Raw genomic sequence first — 24,515 nt, forward strand, 5'->3', positions numbered from 1 at the left:
AGGTTTAAATTATAAATAATATTAATATTACATAGATATAAAATAAGTAATACTAAAATATAAAACTTGTACTAACTCGATATGTTATTCACTTACTAATCGTGGTATTTTCTTTCTATTGACTTCCTCTTTCAGTATGGGTAACCACATCCTACTGCATTCTACCGAGGAATTTGTATTAATTCTTTTATTAATTTGTATTCACAAATTCCTCGGTAGAATGCAGTAGGATGTGGTTACCCATACTGAAAGAGGAAGTCAATAGAAAGAAAATACCACGATTAGTAAGTGAATAACATATCGAGTTAGTACAAGTTTTATATTTTAGTATTACTTATTTTATATCTATGTAATATTAATATTATTTATAATTTAAACCTATTAAAGTCAGAATTTGGTATTAGTTTTTTGAAGGTAGATTAAATGTAAGACCAAATACTTACGATGTCGGGATAGTATCACGAGGTTTTTTCCTGGTTTTCCCTCGTGATTTACTATGGAATCTCTAACGCGAGAATTTTACTGTCATCGTTGCATTTGGTTGTCTTTTTAAAGACAGATCACATGCTATGATTTTTTTGCGACGGATATTCTTGAGTTGGGATTGATTTCATGTAATCGAATGAACTATCTTTTAGTAAAGTCGTCCCAGGAACGCAACTCATAAATATTGGCGATATCATTTTAAAGTCTTCTACTTTAAAATGTATAATATACGTCTGAATTGCCAATATAAATGAGTCAGATTAAATAAATTATTAGAAGAATTTTTTTACTTAGCAACAACATGTTTGTTTTATTTTAATAGTATTTTGTATTTTGACAACGAAACCCGATTTGGGCTTCGAAACGTTAATAAATTCATTTTTTAGTAAAATTGTGGCTTATTTCCCATAAAAAATACGTAATTATAAAAATGCCACAAGGAAATAGCTTCAGAACAACAATAAAATCTTACCTCTAAGTCTTCCTCTGCTCTTCGTTTTCCTTTTGTATATTCTTCTAAAAGGTAATAGGCAGCTTTGGAGTGTTCATATAAGCTCATCGGCTTCGTAACATCTTTTTCTTTGTACGGTTGCACATAATTTAATCCTCCCGGATGGTTATTTAAAAATTCATATATATTGTAGGATTGTGCGTTATACTTTACGTCAAATTTGTCATCTTCTTTCATTTTTTCTGAAACAAAAAGAATTCATTCAATACACCGATAATGCTGGTGGTATAGTAAAATATATAAGTAAAATATAAATAGGTAAATAAAATATATGAGTAAAAAAAGGTAAATAAAATATATGAGTAAAAAAAGGTAAAAAAAATATACCTATAACAATGCTAAACAAATTAGAAGCATTCGAATTTTGGTGCTATCGACAAATCCTAAAGATATCGTGGGTTTCGCACACTTCCAATGAATATGTTCTTCAAATGATGCAAAAACAGAATACTTCGGCCGTATAATTCGAGGATCTAAATACAAGGAAATATTCCTTCGCCTTATAATACAAGAAAAAATGTAAGGAAAGAGATGGATTGGTCGAAAGAAAATTTCATGGCTGCGTAATATTAGACAATGGTGTAGCTCCACAGTAGAAGAATTATTTGGCACAGCAGCCGATAGAGAAGGGTTTTAGGAAATTTTAAACATGATGACCGTCAACGTCTGAATACAGACACGGCACCTAAAGAAGGAGATAGGTATAACTGCTCTGAACAACAGTAGAATAGAAAACCGCTTACTAAGTTAGTACAAACATTGTACTAGAATAGCACGAGTCGTGTAAAACTACATGATCCCACCAGAGAAAATACCTACATATCAAGCGAGGTGTGACACAGGGCGACACTCCCTCACCTAAATTTTTTAGAATGGTTCTCGAATCATCATCATTCTCTTTGCCTTATCCCTATGCGGGGTCGGCTTCCCTAATTACATTTCTCCACACAATTCTATCTTGGGTCATATCAATGTTAATCCCCTTTACCAACATGTCGTGCCTTATCGCCTCCCCCCAGGTCTTCTTTGGTCTTCCTCTCCTACTCCTTCCAGGAATCTGCACTTCAGCTATTCTTCGTCTTGGGTGATTAACGTCTCGACGTTGAACATGACCAAACTATCTTAACCTATGCTCTCTCATTTTGGCATCAATTGGTGCCACACCTAGACTTCCCCTAATATACTCATTTCTAATTTTATCCTTCTTTGTCACTCCACTCATCCATCTAAGCATTCTCATTTCCGCCACATACATTCGTTGTTCCTCTTTCTTTTTCACTGCCCAACATTCAGTTCCGTACATCATAGCCGGTCTTATGGCTGTTTTATAGAATTTTCCTTTCAGCTTCATTTGAATTTTTCTGTCACACAACACACCACTCGCTTCTTTCCACTTCATCAATCCAGCCCTAATTCTACTGCATGCATCTCCATCTATTTCTCCATTACTCTGTAATACCGATCCTAGGTACTTAAAACTATTGCTTTTCACAATCATTTCACCATCCAAAGATACCATTTTATTTGTAGTAGCTCTATCTTTAAATGAACATTCCAAATACTCTGTTTTTGTCCTACTAAGTTTTAAACCTCTCCAGAGCTTGTTTCCACTGTTCCAGTTTTTGTTCTAAGTCTCTTTCACTATTTCCTACTAACACGACATCATCAGCATATATTAAGCACCATGGAATGTTACCCTGTAGTTTCGCTGTTCTCTGGTCCAAAACTAATGAGAATAAATACGGACTAAGCACCGAGCCTTGGTGCAATCCTACTTCCACCTGAAATTTATTAGTCTCTCCCACACCTGCCCTAACACTAGTCGTTACTCCCTCATACATATCCCTCACAATATTTACATATTCACCAGGGACTCCTTTAGAATGGTTCTCGAATATGCCTTTAAATGCTAAAGTGGGAAAATATAGGAATAAAAATAGATTGGAAATACTCAATTATCTGCATTTTGCTGACGATGTATGTAGTACTTATCACTGAAGATCTGGGTGAAGCACAACAAATGCTACAATAATTAGAAAAATATGTTCAACAAGAGGTCTAAAAATGAACTTCAGTAAGACCAAATTTATGACAAAAGTTTCCAGCGAACACCTAACCATCCAAAATCAAGTGGTCGAATTGGCAGAAAAGTACATACATATATCTCGTTCATGAAATCAGAATAAACAAGGATAATCAGACCTGTATATTTCAATGATGAATATCACTTGATGGGGCGGCGTATGGTTCATTAAGAAACATCTTTAAGAGCAACATCCCGATAGGTATGAACCGGAAGACATTTGACCAATGCGTTCTTCCTATAATGACATATAGAGCAGAAACTATCACGCTCACAAAAACAGCAGCACTAAAATGAGAGTGGCACAAAGGCGCATGGAAAGATCAATTCCCGGCGTGACAAAAAAAGACAAAATAAGGAACCAAGACCTAAGGAAAAGAACAGGTATCAATGATGTCGTCGAACGCAGAGCCAAGCTGAAATGGAATTGGGCAGGTTACATAATGAGACTAAAATATTCAAGATGAACCAGAAAACTAATTGACTCGCACCCAAGAGAAGACAAACGCAGCAGAGGACGTCCACCAACACGCTAGATTGACAACATTAAACGAATGTCCAAGAAATGGAAACAAGACGCACAGAACCGTGGAGAGTGGCGAAAAATGGGAGAGTGGCGAAAAATGGGAGAGACCTATGTCCAGCAGTGGACGGAAGAGGTTACATGATGATGAGAAGTAAAATGATGTAAGTAAATAATATCTGTATTATTACCGATGTAGTAGTCACAATAGTAGAGGCACGTAGTGCACTCTAAAGGTTCATCTATTTTACTAACTTTCTTTTCTCGAATGCGATGGAAGCGATATAGGGCAAACATCGCAGTAGTTAAAGCAAAGACTAGTGTAGCATAAAAATGACTGCCAAATAGAGAGAAATTATTGTGCAGTAGAACACCATTCCAACACACCAGGCCACACATTTAATTTATCAGATATCAAGATCTTGGATATAGAAAAAAATTATTATAAAAAAGAATGTTTCTTGAAATGGACCATATCAACAAAAACAAAAAGTCAATTAATTATAAGACAGAAACTTGCAAGTTAAGTGACATGTATTGCAAATATTTTAAAATTCTGATAGACTAAAAACATCTAACATCTGATTCGATAATAAAACTAGTAGGCTCTAATGTCACATGTAACAAAAGGACCGAAATCAGTGCCGCTTCAGACGCTCGTAGAACAATATGTATTTGGCCAACAGAATTAGTTTCACAAAATAAAATATAACATTTCGTAAGTGAGAATATTGTGAATGTTATGTTTGTATCAAATTGTAAGTTAACTTTTTTCCTGATGAAGTTGAAAAAATAAACAATCAACGAAATATTGAATTTCTGAAATAAAAATATAGTTTTAATTTAAGCCGCAGACCGCATTCCCGACATTTTAACACTATTCCGAGAAGAAGAAAATTAAGAACAAGAAGAAGAAGAATAAATGTATATGTATATTACTTTACTTTAAGGATTCTTATACATATAAGTAATAAAGATAGTCCTTAAATTATTCCTGATATTAAGTTTTCGTGTGCATACAAGTCTAAATCGTTAGGTATAATATATGTACCTTATAGTCAAAACGCGCTATATAATGGACTAACAACGTAATAAAAGAAAGAAATTACAAAATGTGGAACATTCCTGACTTCTTGCGGCTTTATTAAATTCCATTATATAGTTAAAGAGCCCGTTTTTCCAATAAACCCGCAGATATTTTTGACATTTACGGAGGTTGTTTATTTATAATAAAACCACATATTGGAGTGGTACGTAGATATTATTATAAATTAAAATAAATAATTTAATCTATTTCTTCATGTACCACGTCCTTTCAGAACGTTGGTTATCAGCATAGCTATCTTAGTTTAATTCACTGTCACCCTAAATATCATGCTTGTATCAATACCCTACCAATCTCACAAGTTCTTCAACCATGAAGTCCCTCTTCGTCCTGGATTGCGTTTGCCTACTATTTTCCCTTTGTAAGGGTACACACGTTACGAAATTATTTTTGAACTCTTTAATTATTTTTATAATTATTTTCTTTTGATCTCCTAATTAAATTTCTTTAATTTTCTCGTAATTCCCCATTTCTAACTATTATTGCCTCTTATATTTTAAAAATATTTATCTTAATGACGTCATACCTAAACACACTTAAAACTACCTGTTAGTTTTGTTGGATTGGTGTCCCTGACGTTTGGTTCGTGTTCGGAGATTTTTGACGTTTTGCTCTGTGAAGTAGCGAGACGCGATACTTCACTTGGCTTGTGGCTGTGGGGAAGGTCAGTGGTATAAAATGGCGAGTCGATTTCCAATTAAATTATGAAGACTTTTATCCAACTTCAAGTGAATTTTAAAGTGAAAATTAATACCAATTGGTTTCTAGAGTAAGGATCGAAGTACCATCAATGGAACCTGAATAAAAATCACCCAATCAAAATTCTTTTTTATAATAATTTTTTTAGTTAGCTTTTGGATGTTTTTTTTGTTATGGAATATTTGAAATATTAGTTTCATTGTTAAATTTCCTTAGTCAACCCATTAAGTGAAGTTTATGTAGAATATTTCGATCTTTATTTAATATTCATTCAAGGGAAATTATACAGGGTGATTGATTATAAGGGTAAAGCTCAATAGCTCCTCTATAGTAATATATAGCAATAAAAGTTAATAACAAAAGTCTGAGCTTCACATTACAAAATTAGTTAGAATGTTACAGGGTGTTCGATAACACAGTGGCAGACCAAACGTATGTTTTTTTAAATGGAACACCCTATATTTTATTTTAAATTCGAAATCCTGTTAACTTCTCCATCACAAAAATATAAAGGTTTGTTATGTTATACAGGGTATTTACAAAGTTATAACCAATTTTATATGAAAATCGTAACAAGTTCAACTCCCTGTATAAATAAAAATAAGCAAAACAACAATGGTTTATTAATGCCATATTTTTTAACGTATTGTCAAAATTTTCAAGAATGTTCGATATTGCTAATTTTCTTTATATCGAATACAGGGTGAGTCAAAACGCAAGTACATTATTTTCTCAGTAATTTTAAAACCACGAACCATCGAAACTCTAGAACCGTCTAAACCAACGAAACCGAAAACCATAGAAACTCTAGAAGATGACGTCCCTTGCAGTGACCTTGCATGAGTAATCTGTTTATATCAATTTAATGCTGAAAACAATCGAAAATCTAGAAGATGACGTCAATTGAAGGTCAAGGTCAAAGTAAAGGTCGCCATTGGATAGCCAGGAAAAAATCCTAGACTACTAGTACTTTTCTTTGATCCAAACTTGTACATGTTGCCAGATAACCAGTAACTCAGGGAATTGGAATACCCGGTAAATCTTATAATTTTACGAGTTTGTGCCTCTTGAAAATCCTCCATACGATCGAGATGTGCCCAAGAGAACTTTTTATCAGGATGCTTCAGAGTATTTTTTCAAAGTATGGGCTAAATCCACTGGGACCTAATTTCCATAAGGTTTGTGCGGGGAACTTTAAATGTTAAGAGGCAACCTCAGCGCGCGGAAAACGCATTCTAAGGTAGGCCGCACATCAAAGAAACATGAAACGTAAATTACGTTTCATGGAAATAAAACACTGCTAAACAAATATACGTCCGGCCATTTATGAAACTCTCCGAAAATAAAAATGTGTCATGAGCATGAATCACACCCGTTTCATTGGTAGGTGGACTTTGAGATTTGTTTAGCAGTATTTTATTTTCATGAAACATGTTTCACGTTTCATGTTTCATGTTTTTCGTTTCATGTTTCTTTGGTGTGCGGCTTGCCTAAGAGTGTAGCTTTAATTTTGAATATTTTATTGAGATATTTGGCATACATATTCGTAATATAGTAACGGATGGTGGTACAGAGCCCACGGAGCCTACTTTGAGAAACTTGTTAGTAGGTGGAAATTACTCTACATATATAATTAAATAAAATATTACAAAAACGACTTTGTCCCTCCATTATGAAGAACAAAAAATACACTTTCTTCAAATAAACTTTTGTGTCACATTGAAACTATTAAAATTGATTATCTTTAACAAGAAATCGAACTTGACTGACTTGGCAACATTTACAGCCGGCGCAAATTGATCCTAAGCCAGACACAAGCTGCGTCGGCGGACTGCGTAGACCGTTCTGCGCATCCTACTATCAGTTCATGCGTTCGCAGGTCGAGCTTGGGAAGGCCTGTCGTCAACGTACAGTTTTCTGGGCCTTGGGACGGGTGACTCACCGCCAGATGTATATTTTTCGTGTTTTTGTTTGCGAGATGGAAATATCTGAAATGAATAAGCGGCGATATATTTTACACTATCTTGAATGAATAACATTTTATTGCTCTGTTGTATCAATCAGCACTACTCTACAAGTTTTCGTTTATTCGTTTTAATATTGTATTGCAATAGTAGGGAATATAATATATCTGATTAAAACAGTGAATTTTTTACATGTTAATTATTTTTAATTTCTTGTGAAGTATCTAGTTAGTGTGGCTTGAGCCAATAAATCAAAGTTATGCGTTTACAAGAGCATATTATTTGAAAAGTAAGGAGTATTTACCATAATGTGTCATAATTAGAATCTCCTTTATACAGATCAAAAAATTGTTTTTTCTACGAGCGTGCAAAAATGTCTACTTTCGCGCATGCATTTTAGTTTAGAAAGTTTTACTTTTCCGCACGCGTGTTATTTTCCGCACGCGGTTTACTTTTCCGCACGCGGTTTTTACTTTTCCGCATGCGTATCCACCGTCATGGAAACCAAGATCGTCGTCATGCTAACTAATTATATTGAAAGTTTGGTTTTGACAACATTGTCAAAGAATTTAGTCAACTTTTTAACAATCTTATTATTATCAAATACAAAATATGTAATTTTAATTATATCTATTTATTATTTACAATGTTTATATTGAACGTACAACTGAATCCTACGCTTTTTTCTTCAAATATGCTGTTAACTTAAAATAATCGCCTATATTGACATTTTTTTCAATTTTTAATACTGACTTGAGCATCGAATAGCGGGACCACAAAGTATTTGGTTTGCAGATTTTGGATAGACTAATAAAATAAGCCAAAAAACACTTCTTCTTTTACGCTATTTACACTTTTTTCTTTACACCAACTCATAAAAATATTGTATTCTCTCTTGTACCTGTTTGCTGATTTTTCCGGTAACAAATTAAGATAATTGACAACGTCGAGGATAGATGGAGGCAGTTTTTCGTCACTTGATGCCATCTAAATCACTGAATTATTTTTTAATTCGTAAGTAAAGATAAATTTAAAAGTATGTGACGTGCTTCTTGACAATAATTGCTTTGTTTGACATCGTTGCTATGCCTTTAAAATATTAAAACCTGTACAAAACAGGTATTTAGGCACCGCATTGAATTTAATTCGGTCTTATTAGATCGTCGTCATGCTAACCAATTATATAGAAACTTTGGTTTTGACAACCTTGTCAAAGATTTAATTTGTGTATGTATTTTTATATTCATTCAACTAATTGATTAAGATTTGGTCATTTTTAAATGCTAGTAGAAAAAATATTGTTCCTAACTCTTGCAGACTCCTAGTTGCTGAGTCGCGGAGTTGCCTAACTCCGCTTCGCTTCGTTCGGCAAACTGCAATCGCGTGCGGAAAAGTATGACTTTCTGCACTTGTTAGGAAAATAACTATAGTATGTATTTCTAAATCCACACAATCATTGGAAAATGATTCATGGTAAAAAATATCTATTAATGACACTGTTATCGACAAAGTCGATCAATTTTAAACTTGTCATCATATATTTATTAGACTTTTGTTTATCGTTAAAAATTAAATGATGGTTGTGAACTGTATTTTTTGTGTTATTTAATATTTTAGCAAAATTCTTATTTAAAACATGCGAACCGTTTTTGCAATCACAATCAATGAAGTGTTTAACTTATGCTTGTTATTATAAAGGTATGTAGAAATAGAATACTCAGTGTAAGATATATTTTTATGCACCCGCTTATGATCAAATTCGATGTTTTCGAAAGTCATACCGCTACGACTACTAGGGACGTGTAAGATATTTTTAAAACGTTACTAGTTACATGTACGGAACTACCGTTTTTTAGTTGCCTACTCAATTCAGTACAAGGATCAGATACATCAGTATTTGTACTCAGTACCACTCAGAATCGGTATCAATAGTAACCGTTACACGTTTGAACTTATTTTGCCCGTCTCTATTCGTTACGGCGAAAGCCGACGGTCGGGTTAGCTTGTGTTCAATATGCGGCACGCTAGAAAAATAACTGCACAGGCCACCCGTCCCACCGGCGCAGGTTGTGACTCGCTATGCGCCGGGGCTTAGCGTTCCTACGAGTATAATAATAATTACTGATATCACAATATTGTGCCTTAGTTTTTGATAGTATTGTGTCACTGTTAGGCAAGCCGCACACCAACGAAACATGAAACGAAAAACATGAAACATGAAACGTAAAACACGTTTCATGAAAATTAAACACGGCTAAACAAATCTTGAAGTCCGCCTACCAATGAAACGAGTGAGTCATGCTCATAACATATTTTTATTTTCGGAAAGTTTCATAAATGGCCGGACGTCTATTTGTTTAGCAGTGTTTTATTTCCATGAAACGTGATTTACGTTTCATGTTTCTTTGATGTGCCTTGTTACTGTCGTACTTCCGACGCACTGTTGCCGCACTGATAAAAGTTCGCAGAACTTTTGAAAAAATAATATTTATGTAAAAAGTATATAGCTTCTTAATAGTAAATATATTTTTTACAACACATAATATTTAATATGAACAGCTGTTTATCAATAATACGCACCTGTTAGTATTTATGTTGTAAAAATAACTTTTATAACTTGATAATGCTAAACTGGTACATGTAAACTGTAACGTACTACACCAATTGAGTATACTTACTAAGCTTAGTATTTAATAATTCTTTTAAGATTATTACGAGCTATATTCCAAAAATGTGGTGTGAACAATAAAGATAAAAGAGATATGTACTTGAAAATCATTTTAAGATATAATAAAAATTATTGTCATATTAATTAATAAGAATATAAAGATCCATATCTTAATGTTATTACGTTTCTCTATAAACTTCTTGAACGTCAATATCAATTCCCGGATCAAATTATTTTTTGATTTCTCAAAATATTTTTGTATTTTTTACAAAATACATATAGTATGGTATAGTTAGACCCAAACCCAGACATCCAAAGTGAAAGTTATCCTCCAACACCAAATTGTTCTATATAGTCCATATAATGTTCAGAAAAAAGTCACACCATTTTGAGCGTAGGGTTTGGGGGGAGAGGGGGGAGAAATATGTAAATTCGTAGTTTTTTACGTTTTTCGTCAATATTTCTAAAAATATGCGGTTTAGCATGAACAACCTTTTATACAAAACTGTTCTACATTAAATTTGAAATAAAAAAGGCCTTATGCATAACCCTTCTAAAATGAACGGTTCCAAAGTTACGGAGCTGGTATAGTATAATTGGTCCAAAAAAAGGCCTAACCCAGACATCCAAAGTAAAAGTTTTCCTTCAACACCAAATTGTTCTATATGGTCCACATATTGTTTAGTAAAAAGTTACACCATTTTGAGCGTCCGGTTTGGGCGGGGAGATGGGGGAGAAATCGGTAAATTAGTAGTTTTTTTACGTTTTTCGTCAATATTTCTAAAACTATGCTTTAGCGCAAAGGATGTTCTATAGAAGAATATCCTACATAAAATTTAAAGCAAAAAAGGTTCTATACATAATTGTTATAAAATCAACGGTTCCAGAGTTACGGAGGGTGAAAAGTGAAGGTTTTCGATACTTTTATATTTACCGATTTCTCCCCCCTCTCCCCCCCAAACCCGACGTTCAAAATGGTGTGACTTTTTCTGAACATTATGTGGACCATATAGAACAATTTGGTGTTGGAGGATAACTTTCACTTTGGATGTGTGGGTTTTTGGTATAGTTATACCATACATTGCCCAAAAAATATAAAAAGTATCGAAAACCTCGACTTTTGACCCTCCGTAACTCTGGAATCGTTGATGTTATAACAATTATGTATAGAACCTTTTTGGTTTTAAATTTTATGTAGAATATTCTTCTATAGAACATTCTTTACGCTAAAGCATAGTTTTAGAAATATTGACGAAAAACGTAAAAAAACTACTAATTTACCGACTTCTCCCCCATCTGCCCTCCAAACCGGACGCTCAAAATGGTGTAACTTTTTACTGAACAATATGTGGACCATACAGAGCAATTTGGTGTTGAAGGAAATCTTTTACTTTGGATGTTTGGGTAAGGCCTTTTTTGGACCAGTTATACTATACTACCTCCGTAACTTTGGAACCATGCATTTTAGAAAGATTATGCATAAGGCCTTTTTTATTTCAAATTTAATGTTGAACAATTTTGTATAGAGGGTTGTTCATGCTAAACCGCATAGTTTTAAGGCGGGTTCTCATTAGTCAATCTCATTGATCAATATCATTGATTCTATGCTATAGAAGAAAAATAGATTTATATGAACGTCGATTCAGCGATATTGTTCTATCATATGGTATTTCAATAAAAGTGAAAAGCCTTCCTACTTTTGATAGATCAATGGAAATGATTCTATCAAATAGAACAGTGCTTGACAATGAGAACTAGCGTTCAGTTGCGTTGACTTGTATTTTGTGGAGTTAAATATGTATATAGTAAGCATATAGATGAGGTTAAATTCTTTGTGAAAACCATAGATGTATTATAATTTCGTGAAAAATGTCAAATTTTAAATGGAGAGACAACCATATCTGCAAGTTTCTATAATTATACCAGAGAGAGGAGTGCTATAGAATATTAGGAGTGAACAATATAAAAATATAATAAAGCGGGAAAAAGCTATGAAGATAATCGTTTTGGAATGGAAATAGAAACCCTGACTCTAAACGATATTAAAAATAAAATAAAGTATCCGGACAACCTACAAAGTTGAACTGAATAAAATATTAAAAGCAAATAAAAGTGGTACAGGAACGGATGATCTGTATAAACCATAAACCCAAATTGTTTTGGTTCGACCAAGCGAATTGGCCGAACCAAAACGTTTAAGAGGTGTTTCCGTTTCAAAAGACATTCAGAGATGTTCTTGTTTTCCTATTTTAATTACGTTTTTAAATATTTACACACAATGCGAACGCCAGCATGCATAATTTTCTTCTTTACGGCCATTTTTAAAGTTAGTACTTCGTAGACCGAATTCAATATCCTTGAAATAGTGTGAATTAGAATTCTATGTTCAGTTGCATAGAATCAGCGCTATTGATCAATGAGGTTGACTAATGAGAACCCGCCTTTATAAATATTGACGAAAAACGTAAAAAACTACGAATTTACCGATTTCTCCCCGTCTCCCCCCTCTCCCCCCCAAACCCGACGCTCAAAATGGTGTGACTTTTTTCTGGACATTGTGTGGACCATATAGAACAATTTGGTGTTGAAGGATAACTTTCACTTTGGATGTCTGGGTTATGTCATCTTTTGGATCAACTATACTACACTAATACTGATGTATCTGATCCTTGTACTGAATTGAGTAGGCAACTTAAAATCGATATTTACGTACTTGCGACTAGTAACGTTTTAAAAATATCTTACACGTATCTTACGTCCCTAGTAGTCGTAGCGGTATGACTTTCGAAAACATCGAATTTGATCATAAGCGGGTACACAAAAAGATATCTTCCACTGAGTATTTTATTTCTGCACATAATACCTACATATTTAAAATATTCTCCCCCTACTGCTCGGCCATAACTCATAATCCTCAATTTACTGCTCGGATCGCAATCATTTACAATTACTGCAGGTCATAATTCATAACCCCTTCGCTACTGATCGGTCATAAAAAATAACACTATCTGCATATTTCGTTTTTAATTTTTAAGCATAAACAAGAATGTAATTTGTAATAAACAAAAATGTAATATGCCGACAAGTTGAATTTGAGGGTAATAGGCGATCACGGTTTTAAGTAACATGAATCATTTTTCACCTTATTTTTCTAATAATATGTTTTTGTAAAGGCATAACTTTGATTATTAATTTCGTATCGCCGCTTATTTAGTCTACCAAAAGTTATCAAAATGTAATGACAAAGACAACGCAGTTTTGACTCGGGGTGTTGACTATGCTAATATTTTTATTTATCATAATAAATTGTTCTTAGGTACCAGCCGTGGGACCACGCGTCCCACGGCCCAAGAAAACTGTACGCCGACACAGCATAATAAACAAAACCAGCAAGGACACTCCTTGATGCCGCCTTTGAAGTTGAAAAGTACAGGGTCGCCATTTTTCGCGTAGTACATCTCGGTGGTGATGTGATGTGTCGGTTCATCAGTGTTGCCGATGTCACCAACTTTATTACCCGTAAGAGATTCTTTTTGAATAATTTCTGGAATTTATGCAAAAGATTAACAATACAATCGCCATTCATCGTCAATATTTTGTGTTATGTCCCAATTATTGACATAATTCCCACAGGCATACGTATAAAATTATGTTAAAAAATATGAATGTCATAAAAGTTGAGTAAATCTGATAATTATGTACAAATCGGCAACACTGTCGATTTTCTACATTGTCTGGTACTACGCACAAAATGGCCGACGATCTGCGCAGTAATAGTGCGCGAACTTTTCCCGCCTACTAGTGTGTCACTGCTGTTGCGTTTTCTATGCTGTGACGCCGATGACAAACGTTCCCAAGCGAGACCCGCGAACGCATGCACTGAAAGTAGGATGCGCAAAACTGTTTACGCAGTTCGCCGGTGCAGGTTGTGTCTCACTTAGGATCAATTTGCGCTTGGGCTAAAGCAAAATGCTCTAGTAGAAGTGGGTTCTAATCGTGGCCCGGTACAGAAAAATAAAAAAGGCTAACGTAGTAATTTATATATATCAATCGGTTTTAAAACGTCTTGCGACGTTGTCCGATGCCTAATTTCCATGACACTCTATCATCCCATTGGCCCTCTCTAAGATCTCTTGCGCTCATCGCCTTCGTTACTCCCTCTCTCCAAGATTTCTTGGGTCTTCCTCTCTTTCTGCGGTTTGGTGGTACCCATTGCATAATTATTTTAGGGAGTCTTGAGTTATCCATACTCTGGACGTGTCCGTTGTGTCAGCTGTTTTCTTTCTATGTCTGTTGTTAGAGAGCCGTCAACCCCCATTCGCTGTCTTATTTCATCATTACGTATTCTCTCTCTGAGCAGAGAGAGAATACGTAGTAATTTAAAATTTTATAAATGAATCTGAAACTTAGGGCCCCATGGACATTCGTGTATACTTGAACAGTATACATGCATATATTTATTGCATGCATGCTTACTTGTACGTGTGTTGTCGACTCATATATAGGGCTTCTCATTCACAGTCATTTGTTTCGAGCTCCTGTCATATTTTGTATAATCCGTGTATAATGTTTATTTACACAGATTATACAACATATGACAGAAGCTCGAAACAAATGACAGTTGATGAAAAACCCTATTCGCCATAATTGCACAATAAACTTGTGAATGTATACTGTTCAAGTTTGTATATCTATGGAGCTGGACACCTTGTTTTTTTATTATTGTTGCAATTTCGCAACTGAAAATATTTGAAATATGTCTAATTTGTACTAGCAACATAATTGTTAATGCATAATAAAATGTCGTAGTACAACCCAAATGTGAGCAGGACCCCAAGTTTATTAAATAAGCGATATTGGCGCTAGTAGTGAAGCCAATCTTTCGTTAAAGACCTTTACAATAATGACTATATTTTCTTCAGTTGATCTTTAGTATGCTAACAATAACATAGAATTGTTTAGATCAAATAAATTATATTTTTCTCTGTTTCATGGATTATGAGAAAGCATTCAGTAACGTAAAACATGAACCTATGATAAACTTCTACAAGAGTTGGGATTTAATGCCAAGGGTATAAGAGATATCGCCAATCTGTATTTTAACCAAACAGAAACGAAAAAATGTTTTCAAAATTTCAATGAAACAGAAAATTTCTCAATAAAAAATGGAGAAATGCAAGTTTGTATACTTCCTCCAATGTTGGTTAACTTTACGTAAAAAAACACGTTTGTAGAAGCAGGACAGACTATTATAATAATGATATTAAGGTGATACAGTAGCGATCAACAGGTAGCCAAAACGCATTCCAACATTGCGGCTATAATTTTGAATATTTTTTCGAGATATTTGGCACACGTATTCGTAATATACTAAAGAATTGCGGTACAGAGCCCAATTTGAAAAATATATTAATATGTGGAAATTACTCTGTAATTAAATACAATATTAAAAAAACGAGCCTGTACCGCCATTAAGAAGAACAAAAAAATACACTTTCTTCAAATAAACTTTTTTATCCGATGGCTAGATTTTGTGTCGTTTTGGAACTACTAAAATTTTTTATTTCATTAGTAGTTCCAAAATTACACAAAATCTAGGGATCGGATAAAAAAGTTTATTTGAAGAAAGTGTATTTTTTTGTTCTTCTTAATGGCGGTACAGGCTCGTTTTTTTAATATTGTATTTAATTACAGAGTAATTTCCACATATTAATATATTTTTCAAATTGGGCTCTGTACCGCCATTCCTTATTATATTACGAATACGTGTGCCAAATATCTCGAAAAAATATTCAAAATTATAGCCGCAATCTTGGAACGCGTTTTGGCTACCTGTTGATCGCTACTGTTTCCTCCAGAATATTTTTGTATAACTGTATTATAATTTTGTAATAAATTTAATTTAATTAATAATTAATATTATTTCATATGTTTTAATTTCTTCATTTTTGTATTATATGTTCATGTTATATTATATGTTCATGTGGCTATTTTTTTTATAAAAATTGGTGATCATTTTATAACTCCAATTTTCTACATGAGTCCTATGCTTTTCAATTTAATCATGGATGAAATCATCGAAAACGTCAACAAAGGAAGAGGATATAGAATGGGAAACAAAGAAGTAAAAATACTCTGCTATGCAGACAACGCAATATTGATAGCCCAAGATCAAGATAGTCTGCAAAGATTAGTCCACAGATTTAACACAAGAGCAAAAGAATTCAATATGACAATTTCCTCTCAGAAAACCAAAACAATAGTAATCAGTAAAGAACCAATCAGATGCAAAATAGAAATTGATGGTACATAATATCAGTATTGAATAAGTAATGGGAGTAAAATACCTTGGAATTACATTGTCAAGTTACGGAGACATAGACAAAGAAGTGAGAAATCAAGTACAAAAAGCAAATAGATTGGCAGGATGCCTTAATAACACTTTATGGCGAAACCAACATATTACACTGAGATGAAGTCAAGAATTTATAAAGCCAGTGTAAGACCAATAATGACATATGCATCAGAAACAAGACCCGATACAGCCACAACACAAAGACTACTGGAAACGGCAGAGATGAGAGTACTGAGAAGAATTACAGGAAATACACTGAAAGATCGAAAGAGGAGCGAACATATTAGAAGACAATGTAACGTACAGTGTATAAACGAATGGACACTAAATAGAAAAAAAGAATGGAACAACCACATAACCAGAATAGGGGAGACACGTGTGGTCAAAATAGCACGAGATAAATCACCAATCGGTAGAAGAAGTATCGGCCGACCGCGCAAAAGATGGAGTGACTACCTTCCATAGAGGTATCAATCCACCAATGAACACGCAGAATTGCTTATAAAGAGGAAGAAGAAGAAGAGGAAAAATTTTCTACATAATGTAGATTATGTAAATCGGGATAACTTGTATAAAATTCCTAAGATCCTTGGGCTTAGCACGGCCCTTTTAAAAATTCAAAGCTAGATCCTTTCCTTCTTAAACCTCCACTATGTTTTTTGCTTGGTTTACCGCTATATACCAAAATTATGCATAAGTCACGACACTATATATTTGGATGTAAATACCTCACCTAAGTTGCAATGTTGTGGCATGTATCGGCTATGTTCGCAACCCTCTTGCGCTTCGCAACTGCTGCAACTTCTCCAATGGATACGGCATGCGCTCCTTTACATATTATAAACCGCCACCGACACTGAGGAGGAGCGAGCACCGTTGTACCAAAGAATACTCCATCCAACAAGAAGCGAAAGTACCTGTCGGCTCCTTTGATATTCAGGGGACAGAAATATCCGTCAGAGAATGGTAGGGGTAATACTTCACACTACACTGAGAAAAGTAATGAGAAATTCGTTCAAGACAGTAGGAAATTTGAGTTACACTGAGAAACAAAGTAATAATTAAAACTATAGTGTTTTTAAGTTGATTTATTTAATATGAATTGTATTTTTTTCTGTATAATTTAATATAACCCATATATCAATTTTGTACTGATAAGTAAAAAGGTTTTAAGTTAAACATATCGATTTTTACTAAGTTTTGTAAACTTATATAAACGTGATGGATTTTTAATGCTTAGTTGAATTTAATCGTTAATTTCAAAATAGAGATTAAAATTTCTATCGATTTCTATTACATTTTTTCGTACTAAAAAACTTGTCAAAATAGATATTTTTGACCCAAGACCTTTTAACTTAGTACAGAATTATACTTTCAAATTTTCTATGAACTTTGTCTTATGTTGATAACTTTTTTGCTTCCTTTTGAGAAATTTCTTTGAATGTCAATTGACCTCCGACACCACCATATTCCCGCTGCACGAGGAAACTCTGCGGCTGAGGCTAGAATGACTTTATTCACCTTCGATTTCTTTCTGTACATCTGAGGTTTCTGGAAACTCTGGTTGTACTGTACCAAATTCAACTTGCCTGGATATATAACAATTATTCCATCACATCTAGTATCTAATCCCTAAGAATTAATCTATCAGCTGACAACAATATCGAAGAAGAGGTAAAAGAACAAATCATTAAAGATAATAGAACGGCCCGATGCTTAAATGACACAATTTGGAAAAACAAACACGTAAGAGTACAAAGGCCCCAATAAGTCAGTTATTAGGCCGTTATGACTTATACGGCCGAAACAAGACCAGATACAAGCAAAACACAGACATCTGGAGACCAACGAAATGAAGATCTTAAGAAGGATTGCTGGAAAAGGACTACAGTATAGGATAAGAAGCGAGGAAATCAGAAGCATATATGTGGGGTAGACAATATAAATACCTGGGTAAAGAACAGAAAAGAAGAGTGGACTCAACATATAAGCAGGATGTTTAATCAAGGATGGTAAGAATAGTCAGGGACATGTCACTGTTAGGCAGAAGAAGTATAGGACGCCCAAGGAAAAGCTGTAATGACAATTTAGGGACAGAATGAAATGCACCGTTGAAGGAAAACAGGCAGTACTGCCTATATGAAACAAAGAAGATATCAGATCTAGCATCTAGCCACCTTAACTTAACCTGTTTCTTATTTTGTTTCCAATAGGATCCACACCTAATTTTATCGTATATACGGATTCCTAACATTATCTTTTTTAGTTATTCGCTAGTTCTAGTTATTAATAACTGCGGGTTTAATACGGAACTTAACCTAACCCTAATGAAGCTCTGCTTTCACACAAAATTTTCCAGTTTCAGCTGCATTAGCTGCTCTCTAATTGTTACCGTCTGACACATATCTTATGCCACTCTCACATATGCAGCTGACACTCCGTTCCTACTTCATACCAATAGGTTTCTGGTAACTTTGCTATATGCCTTCTCAAGATTAATAAACACTATGTGCAAGTCTTTCTCTTCCACTCGTAAGTGTTTCCCTCAGCTGCCATAAAATAAAAATTGATGTTGTGGACCTGCCTTGCATAAATTAAAAATGACTTTTATTTCTAGAACCGTATACACTAAAGTTTGTTAGATTTCAAATGTATTACGATGACGAAAACTTATTTTGAATAGGGTGCTAAGACAAATACTAAATGATTTGAACAAAATTAAGCAAATATTTGTTAACTGGAAATAAAATAATACTATTGCAAATTACATAAAATACTAATAAAATAGCTATGTTTAAATTGTTTTTATTCTTTATTAAAAATCAGGGAATAAATAATTTTAATAGATAGGTACGTAGATATATGAAATCACATAAATGTTTGAAAATTAATCACATAATGTTTAAAAGGAACTTCTCTCATTGCGCTACGATCGTTTACCTGCTACGATTTCTCGGTACTGAAAAGAATTATTTGTTCACGATCTAGTGGGGCATCCCACCCAGTACGAACTACGAACCACACAAGAAAATCCACCTTTGCGTGGAGCCATCACAATGAGAGTTTATTTTAACAATAGATATATTTAATAGTATTATCCTTTTTTCTACAATAAGAAAAGATTAAACAACACAAGAATAATTATACAATTACATTCACATTATTTGTTAGGTTCAACAAACAGTTGTTAGGGGTTAGGTTGAGAAATAAGAAATAATACATGAAACATGGCGGATCGTACATGCGCAAAGAAATTTGGATCCTGAAATAGTCGATGCTTTCGCTTCTTGTTGGATGGAGTATTCTTTGATAGCATTATGCACACATCTCTCCAGTGCAGTGCACTTCAACTTTTAATTTGGCTAAGGTGTAGTGGGGTAAGATCGTAAACGGGGCAAGTTCGTATTAGCTCTAAATCTATCATAAGATACATTTAATTGTACAAGTTAAGGAGTAGAAATCTGTACTAGATTAGTATGAACTGATTGACATAGATGTCTCTCATTCAGAAGTAATTCTGTCATTTATTGTCAATTATTAGGTTTGTTCTAGCAAACAGTCAAACTAGTAAGAAACCGTCAGCAAACAGTTGGTCAGTGAGAGAACATGATACAGTCACCAGTGCTATCCCCTCTACTCGCGCTGGTCCACTATTCGCTGATGGTTTCAAACCGTTTGAAACGGATGCTAGAACAAATCTATTGTTTTGCCATTTATAAAATGTGAGTACGTGTGCAGTACATAGTGCAGTACAACCTAGAGCTGCTGAACAAAGTGCCGATATTTTACAGCAAATTTTGTGTCTTGTGCATTTATTTTTAGTAGGTATTAAGAACATTGTTTAAACTTTACGTTAAATAAATAAATCCTTTCGATTATTTGAAATTTACTGGAAAAAACACTACTCTGGTCTTGCCCCGCATATATTTTAGAGCACGGGGCAAGTTCGGAGCATGTGGCGGGGTAAGACCGGACTTGTGCTTTTTCCAGTCAATTTTAAAGATTTTTTTGTACTTTTTATGGTTTCTTGCTCAAATTATTTAATTATAACTTTTTAGATCCAAAATGGTTAGATATTATGTTAGAAAAACGAAACGGAGAGCGTAATCAGCAGAAACAATTAAAGAAGTATTGATAGAAATTCGGGCAGGCGCATAAATGCTATGCAAAGTACCATTCGATTCATAGATTGCGAGGGGGGAAAAGCAGGAAATATGAAGGAACGCCCTTGAAGTAGTGAAGGAATATCCCTACAGCACGCCTCTGGTAACAGCGGAAAACTATCTTTTAACACTAGTTAAAGTATCCTAACATGTGTAAACTGTTTGTCAAGTTTGAACAAGAAATATTGAAAGTTGTTAAAACAATGGGCTAAAATCATTTTAGAATATAGTATCTCGGTAGGTAAGGAGGAATATTTTAAGTGTTTTAGGTTAAATCTTCGTATTTTGTGCTAATGTATCTCCAGTTACTATATTATGGACAATTCTTAATGAAACATCGTGTATAGACTGTATAGTATCACTTACGTTCTGTTATTTATTACACAAATATTAATCTGTATGGTATTAAACAGTAAATAGTTGAGTTCAATTAGTTACCACTATAAACATCCTGGATTAACCGATAATAGTATAAAAGGCCCGGTTTCAGGTAAAATTTATTTTAGGCTTTATTATGGGAGTACCGTCTAGTCAATGTTAATTGCAAAAGACCAACTCTGTCTACCTCGGTGGCTTATCGCTCCGGGTGGGTCTTAACAATGGGCCAGGTCAGATAAATTTAATAATATTTACGACCGCACTAATTGAATTCAACCATTTACTGTTGAACAAACCATACCATCACTTGCACTATAAGGTACTCTGCTTTTCACTTAACTAACTCGAAAGGTTTCTTCCTCTTCGCTCCTCTAGCCAGATCCGTGTTGTCGAGGAGATAGATGACCTCCATATTGACGTGTTGAAGAAGTCGGTGTTCGTGACTCTTGGCAAATTTTTCAATGGTCTTGGTAATCTATTTCTATGTAGGTTCGTATGGAGGTCACTGTTTCTAAGTACCAAGGAGTGTTGACACTGCTCCTTAGCACTTTGTTTTGGAGTCGCTGGATGATGTCTAAATTACTCTTACTATCACAACCCCACAACTTCTTATTATACTTTTAATGGATACCGTATCCTCGATCCTGTATGTTTTTAGATGATAAATAATTATATTTATAAAAACAATAATTACGTATATGGTGTAATACATTTTTTGTTTATCTTTTATTTTTTGACGTGTGCCAACACCTAAATTTTTTGTGAAAAATATTGCCATGCGTGATTGAGGATATGATCTCATAACAGGAGAACTATTAAAAAATCTCCCAAGAAAAGCCATAGTTAAGCTGACAAACCTAATAAATGCTGCTTTTAGATTGAGATATGTTCCGAGACTCTGGAAAGTAGCCGAAGTCATTATGATCGCTAAACCAGGTAAACCTCCTAATGAAGTGACATCGTATCGACCAATATCACTCCTACCAATGATGTCAAAATTATTTGAAAAACTCCTATTGAAAAGATTAAAACCAATAATAGAAAGAAAAAATCTTATACAAAATCATCAATTTGGTTTCAGAAATAAACATTCCACTATAGATCAAGTTCACCGAATAACAAATATAATAGAAAAAACATTAGAAGAAAAGAAAGTCGGCTCTACAATCTTCTTGGACATTTGATGAAGTCTGGCATGAGGGTTTAAACTATAAGCTAAGAACGTTCATGCCTAAACAGTATTAGGAAATCCTAGAATCATACATTGCGAATAGATATTTCAGAGTTAAACAAGAAGAAGTGTACACCGATTTAAAGGAGATCAAAGCTGGCGTGCCACAAGGGAGCGTATTAGGTCCGATCCTGTACCTATTGTATACGTGTGACATTCCAGAACTAGAACAGAACACTATTGCCACCTTCGCTGATGATACAGCTATACTAGTGATAGGAGACACTAGTGAAGAAGCGACTGATAAGTTGCAACTCTCAGTAAATACAATACATACCTGGACTAGAAAATTGCGAATAAAATTAAATGAGTCTAAATCGGCACACATTAACTTCACAAATAAAAAAATAGAAAATTTCCCAGTTAGAATAAATGATACCCAAGTTCCTTATGCAACATCAGCAAAATATTTGGGCATCACCTTAGACGCGAGACTGCGCTGGAAAGTCCATGTCAAAAAGAAAAGAGGGGAGCTAGATATGAGGTATAAGAAATTGTATTGGAATTATTATATTAATATATAAGAATAAATTATCCATTTATAAACAAGTACTGAGGCCAGTATGGGTATATGGGTGCCAACTCTGGGGCTGTACCAAAGCTAGTAACCTACATATTATCCAGAGATTTCAAAACAAAGTACTGAGGAACATTGTTGATGCTCCTTGGTATATCCGTAACAGCAACCTCCACCAGGGCCTGGGTATGGAAACTGTGACCGAAGTAATCAAGAGGACAGCAGCAAGTCACGAGCAGAGGCTGCATAGTCATGTGAATGTCGAGGCAATCCAGCTTGTTGACAACACTGAACTAAAAAGAAGACTCATGAGGACAAAACCATTTGAGTTAGTGTAAATGTGTAACAGTTTAGTGTAAAAAGCAGAGCATAGTACTGTGATGTTATTGCATGTTAATTGTAGTGCATTAGTTGATAGATATAATAAGAGTAAGCCATAGGGTATGCCCTTGGCATACCCTAAGCTTTGGTAAGTTAGGTCAGAGAATAACTGATAATTGGTCATTTGTGACCAGATAGCAGTATGCAAACATCGTACAGGTGTTATAATAAAAAAAAATGCGTGATTGCGTGTGCTCTACGACTTGTTTTTTAGGATTTATGTTTTTTAGTAATTATACTTGACACGCATGCAACTATTCATAAAGAAGATTATAAAAATATTTTTATAATATTGTTATGAATCTGCATACGTAGTGTGAAACAAATGTTGGGATTTCTTTTGTTATTTTTTTTAGTTCTTTCAGTTTACAAAATAAAAAAAATCATGAAGTTTTTTGTGGGACACCCGATAGAAGAAATTTTTTTAGAATTTATCTTATGGGACTTATTATTGTCGATGTATTAGTACACTATCTTGATAATTAGAAATTCAGAAGTAACAATTACTGTACTTCTATTAAAAATCGGCAAGTATAGAGATTTCGAAATACAACTAAGGAGACAATGATGGCGAATGGAAAGCACCCAGACGATACCTATTATTCACCTATAAATCACCAAGGGCTCGACCATACGAAAAGAGACCCACTAGAGCTCAATCTTTTTGATACCATACGTATCTGGGATGAGTGAATTATTTCTTTAGAGGGAGTGACAACCATATGGCTAAATCTGGATAAAAATAAAGCTTTATTCGTCTTATATACAATAAGATTTGTCAGTCGTCACATTGTATCATTGAAATTATTAGATGGTGATAGCTAAATTAAGGCAAAATTATTTGTGACGGTAATTTATTCATGTACTGTCTATCCAAAGTCAATTGAAAATTAAAATTTTAGGAGGTGGTTCAAACATATTATTCAACAGATCTGTTTTACTGCACGAAGCACTGTAAGCAACGTAACCAAGCTATCCAAGATATCCTCGTATTCTTGCTGCACGGATTGAGATGCAACGGTAATAGGGGAATATCTTATAATAGATTATTCTACGTTGGGTACAACGCTTCGTACAAAAACCTGATCTGTTAAATAATATATTTGAACTTCCTCGTAAAATTTCAATTTTCAAATGGCTTTGAATAGACAGTACATATCTGTAAAAAGTGGGCCAATCCTCGTACCATAGAGTACCCCGTAACTCGTACACACGACGGAACTTCATCCGATAAAACCTGATAACCTGTTAAAACACGTTTATAACAGGTAAACACGGCCTTAAGCGCAGCGTTAAGCCCTCATATGTACAGGCTCTTAGGCCCGCTTGCTCATTCGGAGTTCAACTCAAGTTCAGCGCCATTACCGAGCTCAAGGTATGAAGTGCGTACTACCGTACAACGCACTTCATGCCTTGAACTCGGTTATAGCGCTGAACGCACTTCATGCCTT

General features: G+C 34.3%; 1 protein-coding gene across 6 annotated transcripts in view; it reads right to left on the reverse strand.

The window, feature by feature from the left end:
• Window positions 1-24,515, reverse strand: part of LOC126883325 (fatty acid 2-hydroxylase) — a 369,757-nt gene that overhangs the window by 52,885 nt on the left and 292,357 nt on the right. For 5 of the 6 annotated variants that reach the window (XM_050648712.1, XM_050648708.1, XM_050648711.1 and 2 more), the window contains one exon: window positions 959-1,179. In XM_050648712.1, coding sequence (XP_050504669.1) covers window positions 959-1,174 — 216 coding nt within the window. In that variant the 5' untranslated portion in view covers window positions 1,175-1,179. Of the gene's footprint in view, window positions 1-958; window positions 1,180-9,951; window positions 10,091-24,515 lie in introns of those variants that run through there. The other variant, XM_050648710.1, reaches the window with a different exon arrangement.

Source organism: Diabrotica virgifera, chromosome 4, assembly GCF_917563875.1.
Source record: "Diabrotica virgifera virgifera chromosome 4, PGI_DIABVI_V3a".
Taxonomy (NCBI): Eukaryota; Metazoa; Arthropoda; class Insecta; order Coleoptera; family Chrysomelidae; genus Diabrotica; species Diabrotica virgifera.